Source organism: Condylostylus longicornis, unplaced genomic scaffold (genome assembly GCF_029603195.1).
Source record: "Condylostylus longicornis isolate FDR11 unplaced genomic scaffold, ASM2960319v2 ptg000027l, whole genome shotgun sequence".
In the NCBI taxonomy this organism is placed as follows: Eukaryota; Metazoa; Arthropoda; class Insecta; order Diptera; family Dolichopodidae; genus Condylostylus; species Condylostylus longicornis.
Genome location: NW_026577996.1, coordinates 3,326,516 through 3,350,775, shown reverse-complemented (window position 1 = coordinate 3,350,775; position 24,260 = coordinate 3,326,516). Strand labels below are relative to the sequence as shown.

The 24,260-nt window shown below is 22.4% G+C and overlaps 3 protein-coding genes across 4 annotated transcripts; 2 read left to right on the top strand and 1 right to left on the bottom strand.

The window, feature by feature from the left end:
- The first annotated feature begins 360 nt into the window (after window positions 1–360).
- LOC129607539 (DET1- and DDB1-associated protein 1) lies at window positions 361–1,669 on the top strand. The gene is made up of 4 exons (XM_055518585.1): window positions 361–481; window positions 542–680; window positions 1,277–1,338; window positions 1,399–1,669. Exons 1-4 carry the CDS (start codon window positions 464–466, stop codon window positions 1,495–1,497), a joined length of 318 nt encoding a protein of 105 aa, XP_055374560.1. The 5' UTR covers window positions 361–463; the 3' UTR covers window positions 1,498–1,669.
- Window positions 1,670–3,813: 2,144 nt separating this feature from the next.
- On the top strand, window positions 3,814–6,559 carry LOC129607431 (uncharacterized). Its single transcript, XM_055518454.1, has 9 exons — window positions 3,814–4,056; window positions 4,804–5,204; window positions 5,264–5,431; window positions 5,484–5,655; window positions 5,719–5,762; window positions 5,824–5,931; window positions 5,993–6,152; window positions 6,211–6,343; window positions 6,400–6,559. Exons 1-9 carry the CDS (start codon window positions 3,969–3,971, stop codon window positions 6,488–6,490), a joined length of 1,365 nt encoding a protein of 454 aa, XP_055374429.1. The 5' UTR covers window positions 3,814–3,968; the 3' UTR covers window positions 6,491–6,559.
- An 8,960-nt stretch (window positions 6,560–15,519) lies between these two features.
- Window positions 15,520–23,805, bottom strand: LOC129607581 (syntaxin-1A). Of its 2 annotated transcripts, XR_008696818.1 has the most exons (9): window positions 23,616–23,803; window positions 21,324–21,513; window positions 21,166–21,239; window positions 20,923–21,106; window positions 20,788–20,861; window positions 20,516–20,653; window positions 20,092–20,202; window positions 16,719–16,882; window positions 15,520–16,274 (listed from the first exon to the last, which is right to left on the bottom strand). XR_008696818.1 is itself a non-coding variant. In XM_055518662.1 (8 exons), exons 1-8 carry the CDS (start codon window positions 23,646–23,648, stop codon window positions 18,722–18,724), a joined length of 882 nt encoding a protein of 293 aa, XP_055374637.1. In that variant the 5' UTR covers window positions 23,649–23,805; the 3' UTR covers window positions 18,553–18,721. The 2 variants fall into 2 exon arrangements, 1 of the variants encoding a protein (XP_055374637.1); XM_055518662.1 differs by lacking the exons at window positions 15,520–16,274; window positions 16,719–16,882 and adding an exon at window positions 18,553–18,799 and having other exon boundaries at window positions 23,616–23,805.
- Window positions 23,806–24,260: the final 455 nt, after the last annotated feature.

Here is a 24,260-nt window from a genome sequence, read left to right as displayed (position 1 = left end):
ACAAACTCATAACTCTTATCTCTCTCATTTAACTCATCATAACTCATAATTTATTACACGAAATTTTATTTTCAGTTTGCGTTTAAGTGGCTTTCGCAAAGTTGATGTATAAATATGTGATAAATATACGAAAATCTGCAATTAAAGTTGAATCTGAGTTTAAAGTATATGCAAACACTTTTAAACAAAAAAAAAATTATCGGTTATTTGGTGGAAAAAATATAAATTAACCTTCTCCTAGACATATCGGAATCTGCCAAATTTAAAAAAGGTAGCAAAGAATGAATTTTTTGGAGTCATTATCATTGAGTATTATGTGTAAAACTACCTTTAGCTAAAAAATTCAGTTTAATTAAAACATAAATGTCATAATCATCGGTTGCTTAAATCCATCAATCCAATTTTTTTTCTGTCTTCTTTAAAAAACGACATTTAACAAAACAAAATTTTATAGCTAAAGTTCATGTCAAATAACAACATGGTAAATGATACAAATTGTTAATATAGTCTTGATATATTTAAACATTATATCATTTTTTAGTCGGTAAAGGAATTTTTAAAAGACTTGCCGAGTCATAATCAAAGAAATTTTTCATTATTTAATTCAGAAAACGGAATCAGAACGTCACTTAAGAGACCCACAGTATATATACCCACAGAGGATTCACCTTCAGAACAAAGTAAGATAATTCCAACTAAAACGCAAATTAAATAATCAAATTATTAAAGTATCAAAAATTTCTGAGACAATTATCAATTTCCAATTGTTTTGTTTATGAAAGATGAAATATCTTGAAACGATCAAATAATAGGGATTTAGTTTGCAATTTACTCTGAATACCGTTTTAAAAATTAAAGAGCATCCATTAGGAATTCAGAATTGAATTTCAAAAATATTTAAAATATATTTTTATATGTATGTATAGTCTATTAATTGAATTAAAATGTATACACATAAAAATATTTGAAATAGGTTTTTACTTTTATTGGAAGTTAATCATTGATTAATAAGAACTAAGATGCTTAATAAAAAAAACAGCAAATTTCTTCTTCATATATTGCAGTTATATTCCATTATATTTACATTATATGTACTATTTTGCAGTTCTATACCCAACCCACTCATATTTAAATATATGTGTATGTCTAAAGCATATACATATATGTACATATATATTTGCTAACCTATATGTGTTTAAAATAATATAATCTATATTTAATGAGTTGTCTTTTATTAATGTGATTACAACTAATATAGTTTCATATTTACTTTAAGTTATTGTGACAGAAAAAAAAAACATTTTATTACGTTATTTGCACCAACAATGGGATAAAAAGGTAAGTACAATAAATATATTCAAATTAACATATTTACAAAAATTGTTACATCTCTTTTAGAGCATTCTTAAGAGAAGAGAACATTCCTCGGACATAAATTCAGATGTGGCTAATAATTCACGAAGTAAAAGAATTCGTTTGGAAAGGGAAACACAATAGAAATATGGAATTATTATAATCAAAATCGTGTAAGATAACTGAATCAAATGAGGGAATGTTAGGTTTGAATGTTCTGATTTCTTTTTTTAAATAAATTTTTCTTTTGAAAATTTTCTTTTGCTAATTATGTCCTATAAAATTATTTAATAAAAATTTGTAAACAATAACATAACCCAATTTTTCAATTACATATAACATATAACTTAACATAAAATCTACATATTATAAAAAATTGATTAAGCTATTTTTTACATAATATACATATTTGCAAGTAGGATTTAAAATATCATAAATGATAGAAGTTGAACATTAATTAAATAAATACATATATTAAACACAAAAATAAAGGAAATGAAGTGTAAATTTTGATTTCGGAGGTTTATTTTGTAATCATATAGATGCACATGATTAAATAGATGGTTAACGGTCACTTCCCGCAAAAATACCATTCAGCCAATTAATCAATTGAAATTTGTTAAATTTGAAAGGTCATTTCATGACAATTAAACTTTATTTTCCAAAATGATTCACTGCTGTTCGACTTAATCAAATCAAAAAAAAAATACTGCAGGAAAAGTTTTTCTGCATGTTCTATAATGCAATCATAGAACATGCAGTAGTACTGCAAAATCATATGGCTTTGACAAAAAATTACAAACAATAATATTTGATTAATTTTTTTTTGACGTTGTTGACGAAATTCTTTCAGTTGCTCTCTTCGATATTACAGACTTTATAACTATTAAAGTTGTACATTTTGGAACAGAATGAATAATATTCTTTATACTTTATTTCGGATAACTGTTGCAATTCCAGTTAAGTTGAATTATGTATGCTTAATTTTATAGACAAAGCTCTTTTGTCTAATATTTTTACAGGGAAAAGTTAATTTTGTAATGACATGCATTAAATTTTGATAGTTGATTTTACTTCCTATTTTAATACCACAGCTGTCAAATTTTAAATTAATCAAATTTATTTTTTACTACAAAAAAAAACGGTTTACTTTTAGGTCTTTTTAATTCTTCTTTATAAAATTGTTATCACTTTGTTGATAACAATAGTCAGTTTTTTAATTTAGAAGAAAATTTGGAGAATGTAGAAAAAAATTGCTTGTAATCGCAAATATCAATTATCTTCAAAACAAACCTGAAATCATTACTGATATGTCAAAATTTTCGGTCGCAGTTTGAAAGTGAGATTAAACATTATGTATAAATTTTAAAAAATGTAAGTTTATGTATATTCCAAATATATTTGTATTATCAACATATAAGAACGTCTACCAAAATGCATGTCTCATGTCAACTCGACTTATGCAAGAGTAAAATTTTAATAGCTGAATATGTCAAATTGACGTTCGATCTGAATTTTAGTAGACACTAGGTTTTCTTGTCTGTACATTTTCATGTATATCTATATTAAACCAAAAATTTAGAAAAAAAAAATACAAAAATATTTTCTTAAAGTCTATTGTGTTTTATGTTGTAGAATTGAGTTGATTTTGAAACATGCCTTATAAGCTGCCTTTAAGGCAACAAGCAGCTTGCGATAAACGTCCATAATAATTATCAAAGTAAAATTGATTAATATTGAAGTTTATTATAAGCGTTTGCATGTAAATATACATATATCAGAATTTTAGCTCAACTTTCCCTTATCTAAAATTATATGTATACATATATACATACCAATGTGTGTTTATAAAAGAATCTTTTAAACTACCAAAATGTACAAATTTTTATATTAAGATATACATATAAGTTTTCTTATATTTCCTAAATTTTGTATAAACATAAGTGTTATTAAAGAATTGACAGTTGTCTTTTATAAAACATTTATGTACGTTATAATGAATGTAGAGATAAACTCTAATTTTTTTTAAACTTTTCTTAAAATTCACCCAATGAGTTATAAAATTAATAAAGTCAATAATAAGCAATACAAGTGATTGTCATTAGATCACTTTGGAAATTAATTTTAATAGTAGGGTTTCTTTTCCGACTCTGTGCTCTAAAAGATTGCTATAGCAAGGGGTTAGTTTAATTATAATTAACAAAATTTTATAAAAAAAAGGTTTTTAAAGTAATTTTTAAGTGTTCATGTGGATTAGCACGAAATAATCGTGACCGCCATGAGCCTAATAAAAATAAGTGACTGCCACTCAAAGTACATAGTTTGACTTATTCTTTTTATACGTGGTAAATATTTTCCACGTACGGTAACTCCGACACATTAATGTGAATGTTATTATGTTTAGCAACAAAATAAAGAAATAATATTGGTTCTTTCAACTTCAATGATTGAAAAGGAGCCTACCTTAAATTAAAATAAAGTCATTCATTTTGTTTAGTGAATGTGATCGTGTTGCAAAAGGATTTATTTATTATTTGGAAACCTAAATGTTTGTTTTTGATTTGTATATATTTTGAAATTGTAAATTTGATAAACTAATAACCGTAAAAGTTAATATGGATACAAACTCAAAATCCGCTCCTAGATTTAATAAACACGCAGAATATGTCGATTTAAGAGAACCAAATAGCATCAACCATCAAGGTACTTACATATTAAGAACAAAAAAATTTTCAATACGTTACAAAATACATATGTAGTCTTAAAAGAATATTATTTTTTTTCTTGCACATAAATGAAGTCAAATTTCTAGTTTTGTGTATTTTTATAAAAATCAATTTTATGGTACGTAGTAAAAATTTGCAAATGAAAATTTTTTCGTAAAGCATGCCTACATACACACTTATTTAATTTAGAAGGTTAAATTACGAGAAATTATGTATATGGAAAAGTTTGTATTTCATAGTAGTTATTAAAATAGACCTATTCTCTAAAGATTAATATTAAAAAAAAAATTAAGTTTTATTGAAATGTTAAAAAATGTAGGTAAAAATTGAGTTTTTTTTGTATTGGGTCTTTTATACAGAAAGGAAAGCTGTGCATACTTTTTTTACCACTACATCAAAAGGGAAAGCGGTAAACTTTCTTTCTTTAGTATGAAAGTACATTTTATGTGACCAATATAAAAAAATTGTGTCTTCAAATAGCATTAGAAATGACAAAGATGTATTTTTATTATTTAAACAGAAAATTTAGAATCGATTTAGTTAGGTATACCTATCTGCTAAACTCAATTTGTGCAAAGAATGGGTGCAATAACTAATGTATATTTTTAATTCAAATTGTACCTTAAATTAATTCAAATTATTTATGAATAAGAAGTAAAGAGTTTTATAAAAATATACATTCAAGTTAAATATGTAAATTAAATATCGGTTTATTATCCTTTAGATGGACAATTATCTTCAATGTCACGTCATAAAACATCACAACGTTCAGTTATGTTGTCTCCTAATGCTCCCGAATTCATTCCTAAAAGACGAACTGATGATATTTCAAAACCAATGAACGCAATGAAAATTTCAAATCTCCAAAACCGTTTAAATGTAGCACAAAGTAGTTCTAATCAAAATCAACACCCTCAAAATATTCCATATTGTCATCCAACTATTTATCAAGAGCAAAATACTACATTAAATCCACATCAATCAACGAATAAATATTATAATAGCGGAAATAGTAATTACAATCACACCATGCAAAGCATTCCGAATTGTAATAACACGCCAATTCAAAACCAACACGTTTCAACGCAACAAGAATTTGCTGGATCTCAAGGGATTTTCGACCCTGTAAAAATTTACATTAATGACATAAATATTTACTAACACATATTAAAACTTTTTTTTAGACCCAAGAAGAAACATATGCAATCACTTATATTGAAAGCATTGTGAACAGCTTAAACGAAAATCCTGGGTCTTTCGATTCAGTTGCCAAACAAGCGCAAGTTATATTTGAAGGGTTCACAGAAAATTATTACGTATTATCTAATGCAATGGAAATAATATTTAATAAAGTGAGTCAAAGGTTTGAAATATAAATTATTAACATATTTAACGTATTTTTAGTCTATTGAGGAACAAAACTTTCGTTATATGGGTGCAAAGTTATACAATTTACTAGATTCCATTGATCGTAAAAGCGAAAGTATGTTTCGATGTCTCTTAACTTTTAAGTTAACATATCATAAAGAAGAAATTATTAATTTTATAAAAAACAAGGGGCAGCATAAAGTCCGAGGTACAGGATTAAGAAATTATACATGTTTTTCAATTAATTCTTTATAAATACTAAATTTTGTAGGAACTACATTGTTTTTAGCGGAGTTATACATGCAGTTACGAGACGTACGTTTTTTCACAAATCATTTTAAAAATTTGTTTTTTAATGTCTTTCTTGTTTTTACAGAATGATGAAACTATTAAAGACATTGCTCAAAGTATAGTTTTTTCAATAGAACAATTACTCACAAATCCTTCGCCAGAAAATATAAAGTGCATTTGTTGGACTTTAAAGGCAAAAAAATTTTCATTATAAGTAGTAATTTATATTTTAAATAAAATTTAAAATATTTCAGTTAGCGGGATATGACTTAGATAAAGATTGTCCTCATAATATGAAACTCATTTTATCTACATTAAGTACTACCAATCCTATGGATGTCAGCACAAGTAGGCTTTTGGAGAGTGTTTTAAAATTAAAAGATAATTGTTGGGGCCGTACCGAGGATATTAAAGGTAGTCGAGTCGTGCTTAAAATAAAATTTTTGTGAAATAAACAAGTTTTAATTTTTAGAATATTCTTCTGGCAACGTACCATATATTAACAATTGTGATGAACCTGTATTTTATGGGCCAGACGGTCAAATTTTAACGGAAGAGGAAAATATGTTTTTGGCTTCTATTTCCAATAGTGATATCAATGAGGAGTATGGAAAGAATTTTTGTATAAATTTATTTACTATTGTTACATTTTATTTTGCAGTAACGACTCAGAATACGAATGCAATCCTGAAATGGACGAAGAAACTGAATCAGCATTTAAAGACTTTTTAAAAAATAATCTAAAGATGTGAAATTTTATGTACTGATTTTTTTTTCTTGTTTTTAAACACAAATAAATTTGAGTCAAATCATAAAATTAATAGCTTTGTTTAAAAAACGTAGTTGTTTAAATTCTTACCGAATTTGAAATTACATATTTTGTTAAAGCTTGACACGGATTTTGTTGATGTTTTTAGATTTTGAAATAAAATAAAGCTGTAAAAATCCGATGACTCGATGTCAAAATCATAATAATTTTTTAATATGAAATTAATTAAATGCATTAAATCTTTGGAATTAAAACTTAATTTAAGTACTTACTTTTTCCCCTTTTATATTTTTCAAAACAATTTATTATAATTTATATATTTTATATTGCAGTAATGACTCAGTATACGACTGCAATCCAGAAAGAAGAGATGAAAAAATTGATTTGGTATTGAACTTTAAGCATTGCAGAAAATATAGAGCCGTATTGTAAAATAAATCAGCATTTACAAGTCACAAGCTGAATTGTTTATTAATGCCATATTACTAGGGAAATTCTGTTTATGCATTGTAATTGCCGAAGTGTATACGAGTATCAATACAGCGTTGCTATTACTTAAAGACAGGGATTGATTAAAAATTATTGCAATTTAAATACCTATTTTTATAAATGGAGGGGTGTAAGCAAAATTACTGTATTTTGTCTTTGCATTGTAACTGTAGTCTGCAAGACTACAGTTAGATCATTTGAAAAAAATACAGTTTCCGAAAAGGAAAAATATTAAATCATTAAAAACTATATCAAATACCGTTAATAAATGTATTTATATACACATTTCTTCTGCTAGTTATACTTACTCTTGAAATAATTTTCTATTATGCTTTTCTTATGATGTTTAAAATCATTCGGAAAAAGGTAAAGCCTTTTAATAAAAAATGGTTATATATGTATGTATGTACATGGTATTTAAAAATTTGGTATAAGTATAAACAAATATGAACTTTTCGATATGTTTATAGACAAATAAAATAAACGCTACAAATAATTGTCGTTCGAATGAAAATTAAAAAAATCAAAACAATAAAATAATACAAACAGGGCCCGATGGATCGCAAATTATAGTTTTAACATATCTTAATTATTTTATTATACATACGTGCTCTTTAATGTTTTATTATGCATATATCTATGTATATTGAACTGCTGCTGGTTATGTTTATACCAACTGGGGAAACAATTCTTTATAATACTAGGTTATCTTTTTTTTTTATATCTTAACATAATATGTACCCAATGATAATGAACTTTTGAACTTTAGTTCATTTAAATAAGTATATTTAGACGAGTCTCATTGTGCATATGCAATGACTAGGAATTTTATATATGTATGTGTATATACATATATAAATTAACAACTAAAACCAATGATAAAAATAAAATTTAAATATGACTTTCAGGAAAAGAAAATTGAAAAACTTCTGAAAGGACTCGTAAAAAATGATAAAGTTCTCCGTTTTTACGTGCGTTGTTCAAAAACGTTAATAATTCCAGTTCTCAAAATTAAATTTTTTAATTTTCTTATTTTATATAAGAAAATTTACTGGGTATTAAATATTAAAAAACATTTTTATGTTTTAAAAACAAATTTCAAGAAATTTAATTTATTTTTAATAAAGATAGTGAACAGATTCTTAACGTAATTTAAATTTTAAATTTAAATTTTCTTATTGCGCTTTATGCAAGTTGTTCATTTATTTTTTAGTTATTTTTTTTCTTTTATTTTTTAATTTTTTACTGAAGTAAAATATTTTGATTATATATATTTGTATGTATATATAAGTATTTATGTAATTTAATTTAAATATTTTATTTTTCACGTTTCTAATTTATATATATATATATATATATATATATAATATATTCAAAAAAAATTAATTTAAAAATCTTTTAAATACTTTAAATGTTTTTTTTTGTTGTTTTTATTTTTAGGTAATTGCATTATTTTTATTTTAAACAATTATTATTAATTACTTTGTAATAACATGTATTTTTGTAGAGTATATCAATTTATAAATGGGTTTTTTTGTTTTTTATTTATTTTTTTTTTATTTAAATATTTCAATAATAATTTTATATATTCGCATTTCTATAAGACAAACACACCCTATATGCATTTGTTGTTTTCATATTATTTTTTAAGATGGATTTTAGATAACATTTTTTTTTATTTTTAATATTTTTTCGTTCTTTAAATTCTAATAACTATAATTATAATTTTTTATTTTTTCTCTATTAAATGCAATTATATAAAACAATAAATAAAATTTTAAACACATCCATATAAGCACGTGTTAATAACATAAGTATAACTTATTATTTTTGTTTATTTTGTGTTTGTGTGTGTGTGTTGAAATTAAAATAATAAAGCAAAAAAAATCAATTCTATCTTTATTTTTTGAATTCAATTTAAATTTGATACTTATGAAATAATTGGATTTTATTTTTTTTATAAATACATATTCAATTTTTTTTTTAATTTAATTTTAAGAGAATAATTATGTATTTAAATACTTTTTATCGTATCCACTTTTACATTCCTATATAAATATATATTATATAATATACGTTATATTTATAAATATGTGAACACAATATATAAATATTGTGAACGAACTGAGTATTACACAATACAATTTCATTTTCAAAATGCACATTACCGGTATGTTATAATATGCAATGTCACTACTCACTATAATTTTATATATTTATGTTATATAAATATAATAATAAAAATTGATAATAATTTTTAAAATAAATTTATAAAATATAATCTAAATAAAATATTTTTTATTTATAAATAAAAATATAGCAATTATTTTGAAAATATTTTTATTTATAAAATTATATATACATTTTTTTTTGTTAAAAAGTACATACATAATTATTCAAAAATTTTGTATATCGAAACTTGACAACATTCTTTTTTTTTATACAATTGACGAATAATTAACGTTTAATTTTTTTTTTTTATTTTTCTATATTTTAAATTTTAGTGAACTCCAAATGTTTTTATTTTTATTTTCTTTATATACTTTTAATATTTATTTTCTAAAAACAAATGAAATACTCTAAAATCTCGAAAGTCTAGTTTGATATACGTTTTTATTTTTTTTTTTTTGATTTTTTGTTTATATTTACTTTGAATATTTTATTTTTAATTTTATAGTTTACTTAAATAAGCTTTTCTTTTATACTCTATATACTATATATGTATATATATATATATTTTTTTAAATGTTTTGGGGTGCTGAAAGTTTGTTTATAACTTCAAACCTTGAAAAAGTTATCAATTTTTCTATTACATTATTTTAATATAATTTTATTTTATTTTTCTTTTTTCTCAAAGTTTTAAATATGAGTTATTTATATATTTAATTATAATAAATAAATATATATATATATATATAAATGTATGTGTATAGATTATAGTTTATAATTAGCTATGAAATTATAGTATCATGTCCTTATATTTTAAATTGATTTGAAATGAAAGACAAGCTGTATAATATCTTAATTTTGATTTAATTTATCCTTTATGTTATTATATTAAGTTTTTAAAATATTTGTTCTGTGTAAATATGTATGTATATATATTATGTTTTCGTTTGTGTAAAAAAAAAAGAAAATTAGGTTTTTATAATTTATGTATGCTTTTAATATAATATAAGTTTTGTGAAGTAATAAGTAAGTACGACATACAAATATACAATAAAATTTATATGATGGCTATAGTAAATTGGAAATAAATTTATATATGTACATACACTGTGTGGTATGACGTTTTGACAAAAGCTTAGGCAAAATTGAAACTTGAAAATTTTGAAACTTGTTTTTGAGCAACTACATAGTATAATATACATATATGTATATCCGTTATATGATGCCAGACATCAAATTGACAGCAGTTATTTTTATATAATTTTTTAATTATGTATTGAAAATTTTATTAAAATATTTTCTATATAAAAAAAAAAAAGTATGAAATAGTGGAAATTACAGATCCATAATATGAAAATTTGCATAAATTGAGAAAATAAATTGAAATTGAGTTGTCAACAATTTATAAGTTGAATTATATTGATGTGATTTCGATGTAAGGGGATGGAAAACACACGTAAAATGTACATATCTATATATACATAGATCTAACGTCAATTTGACATATTCTGTAACTAAAAATATTATTGGTCACTAAATCAATCTGATATTTTAAGATTTATATTTTAAAATGTGTTTTCATAGTAAGTTGAAGTTTAGTTTCCAATCTAATTCCATACAGCAATATTAACATTATTTTTATATTTTTAGTATTAAAGAAAATGTCATCAAATTATGCTTATTTAGATATTATGAATTTTTATAAATTATATGTGTGTTCTTTAATACATTACAAAAATATTTTTGCTTAAATGCGCTTAACCACATCATTGTATGTATATATGTAAGTATATACAGGTATATATAACACAATATTTATAAATTTTTAATTAAATTTCCAGCAATTATTTTGTATATATTTTTTGTATGTTTTATTGAAAAATAAAATTAAAATAGAAACAAATTTTTATTTGTATACATATATATATATATATATACAATAAACATATATGAATATATATATATATATATATATACATATACAAATAGACAAATATTTGAAATTTGTCACTTTCGTGTTTAAATTTAATTCTGGATTTTAATAAACTCTTTGTTAACTTTTATTATCTTATATTTTAAACTGCTAAAAAATTTCAATTATAATATTAATTACTAATATATGTATGTATGTAGACATATTTTCGTTTAGTTTTTGTTTTTTTTCTTTTTTTTTATTTTAACCGAACTTTATATGGTTAGTACATAATTTTCTATAATAAATTTCACGTCAAGAATGTATAAAGAAGTAAAAGGAGAAAATTCAGATGTGAAATATTTTTTTGAAAAATTTTAAGCTTTGTATTTAATATTTTATATAATAAGATATTTTATGAATATGGCGGGGAAAGCAAAACTTGTAATGATAAAAATTATTAGAAAAAAAAAAAAACAAATATTTTTTTTAAATAACTATATATGAAAATTTGTTTTCACCTTATATTTAATCTGATTTTATGAGTACCTAGTTTTTTTTTAAATTCACAATTATTATTGCTAAACGACTTTTTGTTTTTTTCCTATATATCTGTGTTTTTTATTTTGAATATGCTAAATTTTTAGTTTTCTGTAATATAGATAGAGACTTGATACTGTACTGATTGGTATTTTTAGATATGCGCTTTGGATAAATATTTTACATCCACTAAAGGATCCATATACTGATTAAAGAATTTAATTTTGTTAAAGTAAAATCTGACTTTAAAATTGTAATAATACGGTATTTGTATTCACAATTCAGCAAAACGATAATAGTAATTTCAGTAATACCGTATTGCTACACGCAATTTATCAATTACAATTCATAAGCTGAATATTTGTGAATTAATATCGTATATTATTGCATTTTTGAAGTCAGAGAATTTCGAAGTATTTTTCTAATAATTTAGATTAATATTATTATGTTATCAATTTCTGCCTTTGAACTTTGTTTGCAAGAACCGTATACTCTAAAAAAAAAATTTTTAAAATTTACCGTTAAATTTGAAATAGGTATTATATAAACCGAAAATGAATTAAAATAATAATTAAAAAAAAAAATAAATAACAATTCTTCCAAACATTTTAGTTTATAAATCAGACTTAAATTTTATGTTTTTAATGTGCGTTTCGAAAAAAAAAAATTTTTTTTTTTTTTTTTTGAAAATGATAAACCGTGACTTCGAAATTGCAGTAATACTGTATCGTAACACAAATCAGCAATTTAGCAAAATTAACTCAAGAGCTGAATTACTAATTAACACTATGTATTACTGAAATTTTGAAGCCAGGGATAATAACGTCTTTTTTTTACTAATGGAATATAAGCTACTATGGGTGCTGATTTAAATTTTTATCTTCTTTTCTCAGGTGGGATTTTTTTTTTTTTTTCTTTTGAGTAATTTAATGTTAATATATTACATTATATATAAAAACAATAGCGAGAAGAGCAATTCTTTATGAAAAATGATAAGCAAGAAGCTAATACCTGTCGAAATGTTATTATACATTAGTTGCATATATGAAATATTATAAATTTTAAAATCGTATTGCAATATTTTGTAAATGATATTCAAGTATGTAGGACTATATAAAAATTCGTTCAATTATATATATTCTCGATGGCAAATTCCATTAAATTATTCTGCTAAAAACAAAAAAAAAATTAATATGAAATGGAACGAAATGAGTAAAGTGTTACGGTGGTGTAATATTACGTTACAACAGAATTCAGCTCATAAATTTCTAATTGCTTAAATATGTGCAGATGACACAATATTACATAAATATTACATAAATGTTTATATTATGAATTCACAATGAATCTTCACGGAATAGAAAATTTACAGATAAGCACAAAGAATAAAATTTTTTCTTTTTTTTTGGAAATTTTGTTCTAAACGGGTTTCATTATAATCCTAATAATTGAATATTACAAAATATATACATAAACAACATTAATTATATTAGTCATTATGTAGATATTTTAAGTAATACTTGAAGCAATTCATACGATCTAAATATTTTAATTGCAGTTATACTGTATTACTATATATACATTTCAGCTTATAACTGTTAATTGGTGAATTATGTTAATTAGTAAGAGTATTACTGCAACTCCAATGTTTGGATTATTGTACAATTAATAGTATTTCAGGAAAACTTAAAAAAAGAATGTAAAAAAAATTATAATGTTTTTAATTTTTCTATTTAATTTGTTTAATACTCAAAAGATTTTTGGAATTATTTAAAATAATTTTAGTGGTATACAAAAGTATATAATACAAGATATATATATATATATATATATATATATATATATGTATCTTTTTCGTATAGAAATTGAAACATGGGGCATACATTCAAATGAAGATTTAACAGTTTTCACTTATTCAGCAAAAAAAAATTATATTGCTGAATAAGTAGAGTTGTTAATAGATCTGCATTTTCATTGACGCTCATATACATATGTATGTATATGTATATAAAAATATGTTTCATGATACAAAAAATTTTTTTTTTTTTGAAAAATTATTTGACATCCAAATAGTTGTTTTTGTTTTTTCTTTATAAACAAAAATCATAAATAATTTGCATCAAATCCTCCAAATATTTATTTGATTTTTTTTGTACACTTATATTTAAAATGATTTCTTCCTGGTACAAATTTCGATGTGTTTATATATAGTAATTAAATTATATAATGAAATTATATTGCACTTATCCTATTTTTTGATGTTATTTTTATTCACAGCTAAAAGTACTTTAAATTTCGTTTTAGCTTTTTGATGTTCTAATTTTTTTTCTTTTTTTTTTTTTTGTAACAGAAATTTACTTTTCCAAGTACAATTTGTAAATGCTTGCAAAAATTAATTAAAAATTATATTTAGTATATATTTAACACGGCATATTGAAATACCAATATTTTTTGCAATTTATCTTATTCAGCAATTAAAATTTTATTGCTGAATAAGTCAAATTGTTATATAAATTTGCATTTTGGTATGGATGCCCTCACTTTTATTTAAAAATAAAACAGTACATAATTGAAATAATGGTGTTTTTTTTTAAAAAACAATTTTTAACATTAGAACTGCAAAACTTTAAAACCAATAAAACAATGTTAAAAATAATATTCCGTGACTTCGGAATTGTAGTAATACTAGAGATTGGTAAATAATTCACAAATTACAATTGATAAATTGAATTTTGTATTAATGTCATATTAGTGCAATTTTGAAGTTAACTGTTGTAGAATATTTTTTTGAAGTTATACAGTTCTAACCATAAGAAATGTGTGTTTTCAAGGAAACCCATATTATTGGAAGCGAAATTTACATTGGTTTTTGATTCATATCTTCTTCATTTATATATTTTATTTTTAAAATTTATAATATTATTTGAAACAAAAAGCCTATAAATGTTTATAAAATATTCTATAAAAATTAAAATAAAAAAAAATTTTAGGTCTATTGCAATTAGTATTTAAATTTTTAAAAAATTAAAATAAAAAAATAAAAAAAATTAAGTACTATGCTCTAAGTAAGGAAGTCATTTTAATTTTCTTTTATTTATTTATTTTTTTTTTGTTGTTTCTATGTTCTTATAATATTCGGCAGTTGTGAATACCTATCATATAATGTAGTTAAGTTAAATAAATCTAAATCTAAAGGATATTTCGCGAATGCCCATAATTAAACTAAATCCATATTAATTAAAGGAAAATATTTTTTTTTTAATTACAATTTCAATTTGATTTTTAATTAAATTTTTAATTTTTAATTTTTAATTTTTTTTTTTTATTTATTATTACATATTTATCACCTTTGATTATTTTCTCTTATATAATTATAAATATACGCATATGTACATAGATATACATGTATACATATTAATTATATAAATAACTGTTTTATAACCCACACAAAGAAAATCTTATTTTTATATATATATATATATATATATATATCATTTTTTTAAGTATTTAATTGTTTTTATAAGAATGCATTCAATTTAAACTTTTATATGTTGGAATTTTTTATTATATTTTCTTTTCATTTTAAATGATATTTATATAGGTTTTTAAATTATTATTCCAATACACTATATATAATATAATATTCACAAGTTTTATTTAACTTTTTTTATTTTATCGAAATTTAATTAATATTATATTATTATATATAATTTGTTTTTATACATTATAATATTATAATATCGATTTAGATTTAAATTTTTAATTGATCCTATATTTTTATTTAAATATTATTTTCTTGCCTTTTCTTTTTAATATATCATATTATTTTAAATTTTTTTGAATTTAATATAATTTTTGGATAATATTTATTATATATTATATATATATATATATATATATTATTTAATTTTACATAATATTTGCATATATATATATAAACATATATTTATTATATATGTGTATCTGTGTATGTGGATATATATTCATAAATTAATATAAATAATATATAAATAGTTATAAATACATATTTCTATATATATATACATATATATTATATAAATATGTGGACAAGCACCTAAATGTGTATCTGATGTCAATGTGATTTATTAAACAATTAAAGAATGTACATTAATCACTTAATAAGTCAAGTTGACGTTAGATCTCCATTTAGACAGACGGCCATAGTGACTGTGTTTTTTTGGTGTGGTTTTATGTACGTATGTATGTAATTATAATTACATTTGTTGTTTATATGTGTATATATTATATAATATATAATTATCCGCTTAAATTAAAACCTAATATTCAGCTAAATATACACATACATGATTTGAGCGCTAGATCGATGCATGTTTTTTTTTTGTGATATTTCTATTTTTTTTTTTTTTACATTTTACATATTAAATGTAAGTATGTATATGTAATAAAATATAAATAACAAAATTATTGCAATTCTTAAAATAATAACTACTAAATTAGTTATTTTGTTTTTATATATAATGATTTTTTGTTGCTTTTGAGTTAATTTTTTTTTTGTTTAATTCTTTATATATGTATAATATGTATATAGACCTCTCACATAGATAATTTGAAAATATTTTATTAAAAGATTTTGTCTGTAATCTATATTCATTAAAAATTTTTTGTAGAATTTGATCTGTAATGAAAAAATAATTTTTAAATTTGTTATAAAAATCTTCTTTTTTATACTTTAAATTAATAATAATAAAAAAAAATTATTTTGTAATTTTTCATAAAGGCATAGTTAATGATATTTCTTTATGATTTGTAATAAAATCCACTTTTGTTAAGTAATTAGAAAAAAAAAATTAAAACTTTGTGATTTAAAACTAAATCTTAAGAATTTTAATGAAAGTCTAAGAAGATTCAGAATAAGGAGAACCATCAACGCGTATCGAATGCGTAAAAATTTTAAATATAAAAATAAATAATTTGAAATTGTTTGAAATTTTGGTAATAATTCAAATTTTAAAAAAAATAAAAATTTTTGTGAAATTTATGTTTAATTTCAGGATTTTATACAAAAAATACAATATTGCTATCGAATGAGAATTATTTTAAAATTTATTAATAAATTTACCTTAAACGCTACATTATATGATGACACTTTCATTTTGTTGTAATTTCTCTCTTTTTTTTTTTGGTTTTTAATTTTTTTTTAAATATTTACATGAAATAACTGCTGACGTAACCAGCCACCATCAAACCTAACACGGTTAAGCATATGAGGATCATAATTTTCTTCTGCAAAAATAAATTGAAAAAATAAAAAAATTATTTTAGTTTTTTTTTTATTTTTTTACATATGTATGTATTTATATTTGATTTTATTTAAATTGATGCATACATACGTACATATGTATATAAATTTAAAAAAAAAATATTTAATTTTAGTTTTAATTTATTGTAAGATTAAAGTAAATTTAAATAAGTTAGATCTTATTATAAAATTAAACAAGAAGTTTAAAATTCAAAATAAAAATGCCCTTACAAACATACAGCATGCAAAATTTGAAAACAAAAAAAAAAAATAAAATAAAAAATTTTACAAACTGAAATGACAATTCCATACTCTTGTAGTTTATTTCAGTGAAGTATTACAAAGGATGATTTAAGGCAGTACTCATGAACATGTAAGTGGATTGAAATAAATTAAATAAGTCTTTATATTCCGAAAATATGTTCATTATATGCTTATTTTGCGAAATATCCTCCTTTTATGTGAGTAATTTTAATGCAACTGAAACAAGTTAAGTTTTTTACACCTGTTCTATTTAGCAAAACTGCAGATTGTTACAATCTTTCCATTTTTGTACACAAACATATACCTTTATTATACCTGCCAATATAAATTCTTTAAAAATATAAAAGATACCTACCAATATTTTTCAAAAATTTGAGTTAGCGTCATTTTTCAGGTGAAACGTAATTAAATAAACGTTAAAGTTATAATATGTACAAACGTTCATTCGACCATTCTACTAATTGGGAACTTAAATCTCAACACAAATGTAAATACATTTCAATACATCTTAATATAACCAGCCAAAGAATTAACTCAAAACCCATTGCCTTCAGAATTCAAAATTTGAATATTAATTTATCCAATAATGCAATTAAACTATTATTTAGACTATTTAATTTCATATGTAAAGCATAATCTCAGTAACATATTTGGATGCATTTTGGAGATTATCTACAAGTAAACGATGATTAGTTTTAATATATATCTGAAACCCTGCTATACAAGTCGACTTTGATATAGATATGCATTTCCGAAAACATGCATATTATATACTAATGGAAGTATCATGATCCATCTTTGGATGAATGTTATTTTTATTAACATGTGGGTATACTTATATAATCTTCCATGATATATTTATAAAATCTAGGAAATCAGGTTATTGTTTTCAATGTAATTGCTTGCTTTGTGCCGGAAAATGAAAGTGGAGTGGTAGTCAATGCTTTTTTGTAGTTTAACGTTCCTTTTTGTTTTAATGACAACTGAGAAATGAATCTGAACAATAGTTTTGTTTTAATAGAAAACGGTTATTAAATGCAAATTCACTACAGACCACATATCTTATTCTCTGAACGCATTACTTGATAAATTTGTAATTTTACCATTCTTATAAATGTGAACGTATATATTATTGTATTAATGTATGCAAATATAAAAAAATTATACTAAAAAAAATTTTTTGTAAATAAATAAAATAAAATAAGCAAATAATATTAATTTTATTGAGTTAGTAAACATGCAATAATAATAATAATAATAAAGTATTTCGACAAATTTTCCAATTAAAAAATTCACATTACTTATGTATATATAATACTATAAAAATCAAACAATCTAAATAATGTTTTTGCAAACTAAATTTTAAAATAAAAACAAAAAAATAAAAATATTTGTAATTAATGATTTTTTTTATTATTAAATATAATTAAAATATTAGTTCAATAATAATAATATTAAGATTAATAGTTATAGTGATATTTTTAATAGTTATAAACAAAAAAGTAAATAATTAAAAATAAAAAAAATACTATACAATATAAGAGAAAATCTGCCTATTTTCAAAGTAACTGCGTAAGTAAAACAATAATTATAATCGCTAATGTAACTGCTAAACAAATTGCTATGAAAATTTTTTTCTGAAAAATATTAAAAAATTAAAAAATTCATTAAATAAAAATAAAAATTATATTTTTAATTACATATATATGAACAAAACAAAAAAAAATTTATATACTAGTGGCGTATGTTATTTATCAAATATAATACAGAATTTTTTTCTGCTTTCCCAAGCGCTTAATATTATGGAGAAAGCATCCAGTCACATTTGTGTCGACAACATTCGAATTTTTTAATTAATTTTGCTATTTGCTAGATTTTTATTATCCAAATTTCAATGATAAATAACAATTTCCACAGAACGTATTTTATGATACTTAAAATCAAATATTAAATAAAATATCAAAAGCAAAATACGGATACTAAATTTGAATAATCAACTAAACAACATCAAATGATCAGAAAAAATAAATTATTTAAAGTAAAAGAATTAAAAAGGGCTAGAAATTATTAAAAAATTGGGAAACTTGCTAAAATTATCAAATTATTTAATTATTTATGCATAAATTTATAAAAGAAATATATAAAAGAAAATTCTCAAATTGTAATAGAATAAATTGTTTATTAATTGATTTTTTTTATATTGTATATGTATATATACATATGTATGCACCAACAAAAAACTTTACTATATATATGCAGATCTAATGTAAACTTTTTACCCTCTTGTTTTTTTTAAATTGAAATTTTAGATTAGTATAAATCTCAAAAAAACACAAAGTGAATTTGTCAATCGAAGGTTGTAGTCGCACCAAAAATTTATTTGAAGTAGTAAAAACTAAGCTTTCTAAATAGCTGGGGTTTGGAGTTTTTTTGGATATAAAATGATTTTTGAAAGTCACTCTTGTCAAAATGACTGATCACAATTAACCAACAGTAAATCAATGCCAAATCTTTTAAAGGGCTTTTAAAGAGTTTTAAATATAACTGGACTAACAAATTTTGTTGGGAAACTAGTGAAATTATGATACTGCTGGAGAAATATAGTTATTTAAAATGTTGCTTCTTACAAGAGTTCAATAAGATTTGAAGAAACAGTCGATCGAAAGTTAAAAAAAAACTAACTTCCGATAATTATCCAAAAAGATTTCAATATAAGGTTGGGATACTTTATTTCAACAATAAGTAGATTATAAAATATATTTTTATATCATTTTGTTACATATGGTATGCAACTTTTGATTTTGGATGATTGAACACCTATTTTGCATTTATTTGTTATTGTAAAAAATAGTTTTAATTCGAAATATAGTTTTTGACGGTAAAATTAACGTTAAAGATAATAAAAAAAAAAAAATACAAAGTTACTTACCCTTCTGGCTTTACTCTGATACTTAAGAGCTTTCTTTGTATCTTGAGTCGCTGTTTGTACATAATCCATTGCATGTTCCACATGATATTCTATACGATCGATCATTTCACCCTTTAGTAATAAAATAAGTTATTAGATAAAATTTTACATTTTGATTAACGAAAATTGTAAAATTCGCGTACAAACATTTAAAAACATGGTAATTCAAATAACTACGATTTTAAAAAGAAAATTTATAAAATTATAAATTAGAAGAAGAAAATTTAATGATGAAGTCAGAACATAAATGTTCTGTAATAAAGTAATGAATGATAACATCAAAACTTGAATAATAAATAAAAGTGATTACTCAACAATGTTAAATTCCCAAAATATCCGAAAAATTTAAAAGCATTAAAAAGTTAAATGTTAACATTGTGCATACCTGACTTTCTACTAACATTGCCATATCCATAAACATATCATGCAATTCTCTGATTGATGTTTCTAATTTTATAATGTCGGCATGTCGAGCTTCTATGTCAGCTAATGTTTGCTTAGCTTGTTGCGTCTCCATAATTATCTAAATTTTAAATTATAATTATTATATTTTTTTAACGAAAAAACATAAACATATTGCAACTATTTATATGCTTAAGGGTGAAGTAAATATAATTAATGTAAATTTTAATAGAGAAAATAACGAAATACACTTACACCCTGAGTAAATACTGCTGGATTGCCTTGTTCAAGCATGTCCTCAAGCTCCTCATTTGTTGTTGTTCTTCCAGCTAAAATATGTAAATGTTTTAATTCATAAAATATTTTATGTTAAAGCAAAATTTTTTATACTTATTTCTAACTGTCGCTGTATTCTTCCTTTACACCTTTCTCTGTAGTCTGTTTGCGTTCTATTATATTCGGTCATTACCTCAACGAACTTTCTAGATAATGTTGAGTGTTGTGTTTTACGTATTCTCAAATCAGCACTTGATTTATTTGCTTGCTCTTCCTGTTCAATTTTTTGCTCTATTCCCTAAAATTATTTAATAATTAATTAGTTTTCACTACATTTAAATTAAAGAAAACTACTACCTTTAGTTTTCCTCGAACTCTGTTCGCGGTTTTCTTGATATCAGCCATTAAATCTTCCAACTCTTGTTTAGTTTCTATAGAAAAAAGAAAGTAAAAAATAAAACAGCGTAAGTTTAATCTTCAAAATTTTTTTGTTTCGTTTTACTTTTCTAACTTACTTTCGTCAGATTGAGGAGCCGATAGTATTGCACTATGCTTCTTCTTTACTTCTTCAACATTTGCTTGAATTTTGTCAATCATCTCCCTTATTTCTTCTACTTCGTTGAAGAAATCATCCATAAAACCATCCCGATTTTCCACATTAACAGCAACATCATCAGGTCCAGCCTCATCTTCATCGCTTTGAGCCTACCAAATAAGTTAAGTATGTATGTTTATTTTATTATTATTATTAAAAACAATATAAAAAGCAATGCAGTGCAAAACTTTTGACTTTCGATAAAAATTAATTGATTTTGAAATTAATATTATATTAAAATAAGAGTTTTAAATATTTATGTAAGAGTTTTTATTTTTATGAATATTTTGATCTATTAATATGAAGAATTCAAACTAGCTGGTTATGAAGAATTCAAACTACCTGGTTTATGACAACAAGGATTTTATAATTTGCAATCAGTTTCCATTATCAAAAAGAATTACAAATAGCAATGAAAATTGATCAACAGTTTAAAATATAACCCACATTAATTTTCGACACCTGCGTACTGTTAGCAACTTAAAATTAATACTTATGTACTTAGTTTAGCTAGAAATTTTTGGGGAATAGAACAAATTCTCAAAATTTTTAAAAATCCAAAAGCTGAAATGCAGTTTTCGAAACTCGTTTTATACCAAAATCTCTCAAAATTTTACTGTTTTCGTTTATATTAAAATGTTAATTAGTTATTCGTCAACATAACTAGGTATATCCATTTCCGAAATTCATATGTGTTTATGTAGGTAGATAGGTACCCACCTACTTGCATATTTTGTCATATCATATATCAAAATTGTCATATCAATCAAAAGAATTGTAGTTTTTCTATTACAATTATGATATTTGCAGTTTACCTAACCGATGCATGCGATGTTACCATGTCTGTTAGCTTCTTAAGTAAAAGTAGATACATACGTAGATTGGACCTACCTAATTAGTCATTTCAAAAAATATTAAATATAAAGTATGAGACGGATCTAGATTGAATGCTTAAAAAATTTTCAATTCAAAAAAGTGTAGGAGAAAGGCTTTAAGTTAAATTTCCATTTTTTAAAATCCACCTGTATCTAAGTACAGACAAAAATCTTTAAGAAAAAGTTGGAAAATTTGTAGCATACAGATTTCCGTATTGCTAATTTAATGTCACAAGACTTTATGTCTATAAAGATAATATAAAACGAAATAACGTAATAAGTAAGGCACCTTAGATACTATTTCTTCTGAAAATTTCCATATACATATAAATTGCTAGTTGCGAACTAATATTTTACAATTTTATTAACCAGTTTATTTTATTTCTTACAAAAATATTCAATCATTTTTAATACATATATATGTATTTTAAATAGTTCCATGTATGTTTAATGTTTTTTCCATCAGCAAATGTGTGCTTTAATAGTAATACTTTTGCTTATAGCATTGATTAGATGCAAATGATAAATCATATAATAATTATGTATGTATAGTTTATATGTATCGTGTTTTATAATTTGATATTGTTAAGTTTGAGTGTCATATAATATATATATGTATATGTATGTATATCAAATTGTGCAAAAGGAAAAATTATGTTGAATAATTTTTAATACCCATGATTCATTGATTAGCTTTATTTTTACTGTTTTTGTGTGAATATGAATTTGTCTTTGGATACATTATAACTAAATTTTCTTAAAATACATATACATGGTACTTTGAAAATTTTATTATGTTTTATGCCGAATATATTTTCAACATATTAAGCGCTTAAATTAAATTTTCTGCACAATCCATATCGATGAAAAATATACATGTACACATGTGTGTACATTTTATTCAAATAAAAATTTGTTCATGTACTAAATATATAAGTATGTAAGGATACATATACCTATAATACCAATATTTTTCATTACTACACATTTTATATATTTTTTTATATATAACTATATTTCTATGTAATATATATAGGCATATGGATAAAAATTAATTAAAATTGAATATTATTTTTTTATGACTGATATGATAGCGCTGATGACCTCATAGTGTAGTGGTACTCGAGCCAATAAAAAACTATTAAATGCACTTTTTTTTTTTTATTTGTATCGGTATATCCAAATTTAAAGTTTTAAAGAAATTCAATATTGATTTTCCTCAAAAACAAAGAAAAATTTTTATGTATAGTTATATTAAAACTTATTAGCTTAATATTTTGTACACTAAAAATTTATACTGCACTGCCTTATTTGTACTTTTTTTTTCCAATACATACCGCGACGAGAGCAGCTAATCTATCTTTCGTCATGATTCAAATTTGTTAAATATCAAATACACGACGAAATTTAACACTTTATACAACAAAAAAATTTTAGAAATATCACCAAAATAACTAAAATAGTTAATTTTTTTGGGAAGTGCTGATTCCAAATTATTTCATGACATGAATAGAAATCAATACAGTAGTTGAAAACAACTTAACGCTGAATACTGCGCATAAATCCTTCTGAATTCCGAATTAATATCGAATTTTGACATTTATATTGACAACTAATTTGAAATATTGGATTAAAAGTTAAATTTTACACTGTTCAACATCTCAATACACAACATGCAATAGAACATTGGCTGTTTCAATTCGCGTTAGCATTTTGATCACATATACATATATGTACAAAATTTACGATTTAATCTAAGTCTGATGGAAGTCGTATATATAAACTCTGTTTGACATCAGAATTTGTTTAACGACAAATAATTGAAACTACTCTATTGTCACCAGACTTAAGGTGTGGTGTGTTTTCTCTTAGTGTTCAAAAGTTCGAACAAAATAAATTTTATACTGTAATCTATTTTCTACAACTACATATAAAAAATAATTTCGACTTCTTCTTATGTTCCGAAGGACTCATATTTGATA